The sequence below is a fragment of the Penaeus japonicus genome, unplaced genomic scaffold (assembly GCF_977035675.1).
Source record: "Penaeus japonicus unplaced genomic scaffold, GWHDUDI00000001_assembly GWHDUDI00000026, whole genome shotgun sequence".
Classification (NCBI taxonomy): Eukaryota; Metazoa; Arthropoda; class Malacostraca; order Decapoda; family Penaeidae; genus Penaeus; species Penaeus japonicus.
Genome location: NW_028234428.1, coordinates 9002695 through 9010194, shown reverse-complemented (window position 1 = coordinate 9010194; position 7500 = coordinate 9002695). Strand labels below are relative to the sequence as shown.

Below are 7500 nucleotides of genomic sequence, written 5' to 3'. Positions count from 1 at the left end.
GATGATGATGATAATGGAAATAATTATACTACTACTACTACTAGTAATAATAATAATAACGCACATCATATCATAATAAACACGTATATTTTTTAAAACCAAAGTAAACACAACAATTCACATATTCTTTCGAGATTCTATTTTCACGAAATATTTACAGATGTAGATATTGCTCCTTATGACATGACGGAGAGGTTGAAAGAGGTCAATCGTGCGCTGTTGGAGGACCCGACACCTGCAGAATGCGATCGTGCGATAACCATCCGATTCAGGGATGTTATCGCAGATTATCAGTCTCCTCGAGAGTATTACCCATCAGGTGAGTTACCCCTAAAAGTTTCATTTTCTTTAATAGTTAAAAAATCGTTTTCTATTTTGTTTCTAGGGAGACTTTGTTAATTCTATTTCGGTTTATCCTGTAAGGCGAGTTTAATCACAGTAGCACAATTTGATGCATTCAAGTAAAAAATAAATAAATAAATAAATAACTCAAGTGATTAGAAATGATGCCCCAGTTACAGGTACATAGAAGATACTTGTTCAAGTATTATAAAAATGATATATACACCAATCTTTGTATACAAAGTCCAACTTCAGATAAATATTATTAGATGTTATTGGAGATGAATAATGATGAAGTGAGTTAATGTATCATACTATAACCAAATTTAAGTGTAGTTGATTAGAAATGAAAAAATAATGACCAGATTCAAGTGTAGTTGATGAAAACATTTTCGTGTCTCCAGATTCTGATGACGGCTACGGCGACTCGTCAGACATCTTGTATGACGCCGAGGAAGAGGACGACGGACTGACCTCTCTCACGTCTGAGGTCAAGGAGGTCTTGGGAGGGAACGTGAATGTGATCGACTTCAGTAATGACTTTGTGCAGGATAACTGTGATTATAAAAGTGTTAGAAACGGTTTGGGCAGCGGGAATGATATCATTAAGAATTACACCAATTTCGATTCCGGTGACACTAACTCCTTCTTAATAGGTGGGGAAAAGCATCAGAATGACGCGAGAAAAAATGTACCAAAACTCAACCTAGGAAATAACCGCGAGGACACGCACCTGAATCTTTCTAAGAGTAAAGGCTCCTCGGAGCAGATCATCTCCAACGTACAGATTCCTTGTGAGAAAACGCTTTTAAAAGTGGACGACTCTGGACTGGCTGACCTGGAAACCTTTATGAAAGAAAACGAATCTTTGTCAGATCAAACTTCTTTAAGGGGTGACTCTGTCAATCATGATGTGCCTGAAGTGAGAAGCGGTTCCATGTCGTTAGTAGAAGTTAGTGATAGAATACACGTAGAAAAGGGTTTCAGTAGTTTAGGCGATGGTGTTAACGAGGATTTCCAGGAAGTTGATGAAGTAATAGAGGGAGAATCCGAAAGCCTCTTTGAAAGGAGAGGGTCTAAAGAAAATGTCGAACAAAATGAATCTTTACCGGCCAAGAACGGAGCCGACTTTGCCTGTTACGAGTATGAGGACGACTTCGAGGACATCCAGGATGATACATCATGCTCAAAGGACACGGAGGAGGAGGTCAAAACTTCATCCCCGCGTATCGCTGTTCAGATGCCGGTCTCTCCACGTCAGTCGAGAGACAAGATTGAGAAGCCGAAGGAGGTCCCAGTTAGAGCCCAAGCGAGAGAGACCGCGGATGACAGCCCCGGCAGGAGGGAGAGCCAAGAGAGCAAGGGACTCCAGAAGCAAGGCCACAAGAGCAGGAAGGACCAAAGCGCCTCCAGGAAAACGTCAGCAACGTCGTCCAGCGAGCGGGGCAAGAAGCGCGCTGAGAGTCAGTCGCCCTCTGACGCGACGAAAGCTCCCGCGGGCAGAACCAAGCTCAAGAGGAGCTCAGCCTGCCCGCCGACCATCAAGCCGGCGCTCCTGTCCTCAGACAAGCTGGGCTCCATGCGAACGACGGAAGGCGGAAAGTACAAAAACTCCTCTCGACCCGCGTCTCGCTCCGGTCACGGCTCTCTCTTTCCTGCTTCTACCTTCTCCTCGCATTCCCCTTCTTCTTCGGCCTCTTCTTCTTCTTCATCTCCTCCCTCGTCGGCGGGCAATTCCTCTTCCGCCTCTTCCTCCTCCTCCTCGACCTCCAGGGGACGCACTCGTACTCCCATGGGCGGGCCCGTCCGCCCCACCCAGCACAAAAGCCCTGCATCAGGACGCGCCAAGAGAGGGGTCAGCAGCAGCCCTGTCAAGGTGCCTGCCAACACCCACCAAGGCCTCTCCCTCACGCCCATCACTCCGTCGCCGGCAGCAGTCGCACGCTCTGGACAGACTCCTCCTGCTGTGAGAACAGCGCCGCAGCACCGGGTCAGGAAAGCTGCGAGCGCCTCGGATCTCCATCGGTGGGTGAAGGGAAACGAGGAGAGCGAACGGGTGGCCATATTTGTATAATTATTCAAGGATTAAGGTTGATGTAATACGAACATAAGAAATCGTGCACAGACACACATATATACTCACCCACCCACCTACACACACACCCTCCCACCCATCCATCCACCCACCCACCCACACACACACACACACACACACACACTCCCACCCACCCACACACACACACACACACACAGAGAAACACACACCCACACCTACACCCCCCTCCACTCCCCCCCCTCTCCACACACACCATTCCTTCCTTTGCTCATTCTGAAATACCATTATCCTACTTATTACCTAAATCACACATCTACTTCCTCAGGGCGGCAGCGGCAGAGGAGACCGAGGACAGGAAAAGGCAGAACGAGGCAGTGTTTAAGGCGTGGCTGCATCAGAAGAACAGACAGGCTGCTCTTGCGAAAAAGTAAAAAATTACGGTCCAAGTGGGGATTTTGCTGTGCATGGCGTGATGCTCTAACCATTCTCTTTTCATTCTTTTCAGAAAATGTTCTTTTCAACGATTTCATGGGGATACTCGTCTATTTGTCATTGTTATTATTATTAGTGGCACTGTGAATCATAATTACTATCAATAGTTATCATAGTTAATCATAATGATGATAATAACAATGTCAACCTCAATAACAATAATGATGATGATTCTTGCGATGTCTAGAGTGCACTTATATTGCTGTTAGTTAGAGCTTGCCAACAATAGCGACGGTATTAGGCCCGACGGGTGGGGATGGCATGAAGTGTCTAAGGGAAAATTGCTGCGTAAAATTGGTAGATATTCAGTATAAGCAAGGTTGTTACCTGCAAAAATTATGCCTTTTTGTACCTGTTATGAAACTGTGCCCCTTAAAGCACCGCTCACGGGGGGGAGGGGGTGGGGGCATCGCCCTCCCAACGATCATGATAATAATGTTAATAATAGTAGTAATGTCAGTGATGATTATGATGATAATGACATTGATGATACTGTTATTTGCTATGTGCTAACTCCTAAAATGTACGAAAAATGGCTAATATTACCCACAAACTTTGCTTTTATGACCAGGATAACGATTTTTTAAAATTTTATTTACCCATTCCCTTTGGGGAAACTGGGGAATACGAATATTTTCTCTCACAAAACGTCAGAGCAAAACAGTAATTCAAAAGCAGCATATATTTATCATAGAATCATACAAGAGAGAAAAAAAGTAGTTTTTCACGATTTACGGTATCATTGCAAGTTACTTTTATGAATCAGCCCCAAATATACAATCCTTGGTAGCGGCGTTCAAAGTCCAGTATATCCAGGTGGAAGTCCTCGCTGACCTGCTCCTCCGAATATCCTCCCATGTTCATGAATATATTAAGATGAACGTCAAGGATCTGGATCGAGAGGAACATCCTGTAGCCTCTTTTGCCGTAGTCCTTCACCAGGGACTCAAAAAACTCCGCATAGAGTTCGGCCTTGAGATTCCTTTAGGGAGTCCTTCGGCAAAGCTGTTCCACCTGCTTCCGCTGTCCTAGTGAGTTTCCGAGGGAAGAATTCCTGGCACCCCATGATCTTCTTCCTTATTTGTGGTCCAACCAAAGACACCGGTTTTCACTTTTGCTTCGGATAGCTTAGGAAAGAAATTTTGAATGTACTTGAAGGTTTCGAACTCTTTATCGAGAGCTGTGACACATTGTTTCATAAGGCCCAATTCCAATTGCTGTGGTGGTAATAATACCTTCTGGGGGTCTACCATTTACCCCCTTTTGACTAAACTTGGCCAGCTGTGGCCAATCTAGCCTATGGTAGCATGTCGTATGGTCCCTGTTGTCCCAAAAGCAAAGATAACTTGGGAAATTTGTAACGCCGCTTTGGAAACTCATCAAGAATAATATAATTTTGAAGTCTCCGATAACTAAACCGTTGAGCTATACTTCATCTTTGCTATCAGCACGTTCTAAAAAGATATCTTGAAACGTTTAGAAACTTCTCGAATATTCTTGAAACTTCTAGAAAGTTCTTGAGAGTGCTAGAAATTCAGCAGCTCAGCACTGCATATGTCTAGAATGTACGGGGTAATAGGCCAGTCTCAAGATATCGCTGTCCAGGGCATAAAAGCAAAGTCTGAATGGAAAGATAGACATTATCTTTGCTTTCTAGGCAGAAGCATTTAGGAAATGATACTTACTGACCAAAGACAAAATAAAGTATCTTTTTTACGTAGTATAATAATTATGATGCTATATTAATGGTAACAATAATTATACGAATAATGATAATGATGACAATTGTGATGATGATAAGCATAAAGATTATAACAACGGTAATGATGATAGAAATAATAAGGATAATGATAGTGATAATAATAGTAAAAATAATGATATTAGTAGGTAACGATAATGATAGTAATAATAATGTTAATTATGCTGTTAATAATACTGATAATAGTAATGATAATGATAATAATGATAATGATAATAACAGTGATAACAATGACAATAATAATAATAGTAGTGATTATAATAGTGATGAAGACAATGATGATAATAGTAATAATACTAATAATGATAGTAATAATGATGACAATGATAAAGAAAATGATAATAATAATAATAATAGTAACAATGACAACAACAATGATGATGATAGTAATGATGATAATAATGATGAAAATAATGATGATAATAATGATGAAAATATTGATGATAATGATACTAATGATAATGTTAATAATAATGATAATGAAAAAAATGATCAAAAATAATTATGATGATGACGACAAAAATCATGATAATGCTAATAATAATAATGATAATGGCAATAATAATGATAGTAATAACAATATTATTCATAATAATGACAATGATAATTATATTAGTCACGATATTGATAATAATAACAATGATAACGACAATAATAACAGAAAATAATAACTACTTCAACATTATTATTAATGCAATGATTATTAGCCTTATTTTCATCATTATTATCATTATCATCAGCAATATAATTGTTACTATTATTGTCATTGCTATTGTTATCATTATTATCATTTTATATCATTATTTTCATTAATATCATTACTATTATTAATAATAATGGTCAAATCGAAGCTGTTATATGAGGAGATCTAGATAGAGATATAAATGAATATCTAAAGACAGTTAGTTATAGACAAATACATGAGGATTTAATCTTATTATCTTTATTGTCTATCGTCAAGAACAAAATAATTGTCATGTAGGAGTTTATAGAAGAGACAGAGAAGAAAAGAAGAATGAAAGAATGTAGAAGAAAGGTATGAATATCTTAACAACGTAAGATATAAATCTAACCTATTTCAGTCTTTATAAATGTATTTCCTATGAAGACTATTATCAGAATGTGTCAAATTCGTCTCCTGATTTGTTAAGATATTCAGTTTCATGAATAAGATTTTTCAACAAGAGACAAAATCTGTATCTTTAACGGGTTGATGCGCGAAGGATTAGTGTCAAAGGATTTCGGCGTGTAGGTGATATCGAGAATTCTTCCTTTCTGCTCATCTCTAAGCTTTCATAGTGTGCCTCCTCCTCCGCTCCTCCTCCCTCCAATACCTCATACTTCCTCCACTCTCTGTCCTCATATCCACTTCATCTCCGACTCCTCACTTCATCTCCCTCAGTCATCCCGCATCGCATCTCACACTTCCATGGTACGTCTCTATCCTTCACCCCATTCCTCATCCCGTCCCCCATCACTCACCCGCGTTCCTTGAGTCCCCTCATCCCCCTCAGCCCCCTCAGCTCCATCCACCATACTCATCCACTATCCCGGACACCCACTCCTTCCCTCATCCCTCCCCACTAACCCCCTCCCTCCCTCCCTCTCCCCCCAGGCAGAGCACGAAGGTCAGCGGCGGCCGGAGCAGCTCGGAGGTGGCGGAGCGGCGCGCGCGGGCCGAGGAAGCGTTCCAAGCGTGGCTGTCCCGCAAGAGGGAGCAGCTGAGACTCGAGAAGAAGATGCGCGGCGAGCGGCGGCGCATCGAGGACCAGAGCCGCTACGCGAGGACGAAGGCCGAGTGCGAGGTGGCCTATAAGGAGTGAGTCGAGTGGGCGCTAAGGGGTCCGGGATCTTTTTACGTCATTGTCGGTTTCATTGACCGATTCGAGAACGGATTAGATTTAAGATCAAATATGTCCTTTTCTTTAGCATCACAATTTTTTTTAATCATTTTCGCACTGATGACATGATAACAATTGTATCAGTCAAATGTCCGTCTTTTTTATTCGACTCTCATGGCCATAGACCTGCTCATAACTATTTTCAATCTCATCTTTCTACGTGTTTGTAAAAAAAAAAATCATTCCAGATGGTGCCGACGGAAGCGGGACGAAGTGAGGACTTCCGTACGAGTGGGCGTGGGCGTGCCTCGTTCGCAGTCGCTAGAACGCCCATGGGTTCAGGAGAAGACCAGAAAGCTCTACTCCGCCTACCTCAGCGGGAACTGACTCCCAAGGCGGCCTCACTCCGCTGTGTTGGCGAAGGACTCGCTCCAAGACATTTCAGCACGCGATCCTCCAGGAGAAGTGGAGGGAAGGCGAGCAGATTATCGACACAGGCCTTCTCCTTCCGCCTTTTGCGATTCCTCTCCTCCTCCTGGTTAGAATGGTAAGAATGGCGTGGGCCTTCGTGATCCTCGACTCGACTTCTCGCTCTCGTGCTGTGGTGCGCAGCACAGGAGGCAGCAGGCAGAGGAGAGAGGGATTCAGAGAATGAGCTGTTGCCATGTCGCCCTTGTTTTCTTTTTTTTTCTCTTTCTTTCATTTAAATGACAAAATACTAAATAGGAATAATGAACGGTGAACCAAGATGACGTTTAACAAAATGTGTTGTGTTAAATGGAGGGTGAAGAAATGAGAAAAACGGAAAAAACGAACGCTTTTTTGTTTGACTGAACACAAGGATTGCCTCACAAAGTTATATTTGTATTGCTTAGTCATCGGTAGAAACTCGAATAGTGGTTAATTGTTAAATGGCAGATAGTAATTCAGTTCTTCAAGAACGAAATGTGATTTGCGGGATATTGTCTGTCGTATAGAAGTCACTAATGTCACAAAGGTAGAATCATGCA

The 7500-nt window shown here is 42.0% G+C and overlaps 1 protein-coding gene across 2 annotated transcripts in view; it reads left to right on the top strand.

Moving 5' to 3' along the window:
* LOC122243644 (uncharacterized) overlaps positions 1 to 6970 on the top strand; it is a 95579-nt gene extending 88609 nt beyond the window's left edge. For both annotated transcript variants that reach the window (XM_086551953.1, XM_086551951.1), the window contains exons 3-7: positions 161 to 319; positions 747 to 2367; positions 2724 to 2825; positions 6265 to 6468; positions 6739 to 6970. In XM_086551953.1, coding sequence (XP_086408079.1) covers positions 161 to 319; positions 747 to 2367; positions 2724 to 2825; positions 6265 to 6468; positions 6739 to 6877 — 2225 coding nt within the window. In that variant the 3' untranslated portion in view covers positions 6878 to 6970. The remainder of the gene's footprint in view (positions 1 to 160; positions 320 to 746; positions 2368 to 2723; positions 2826 to 6264; positions 6469 to 6738) is intronic.
* Positions 6971 to 7500: the final 530 nt, after the last annotated feature.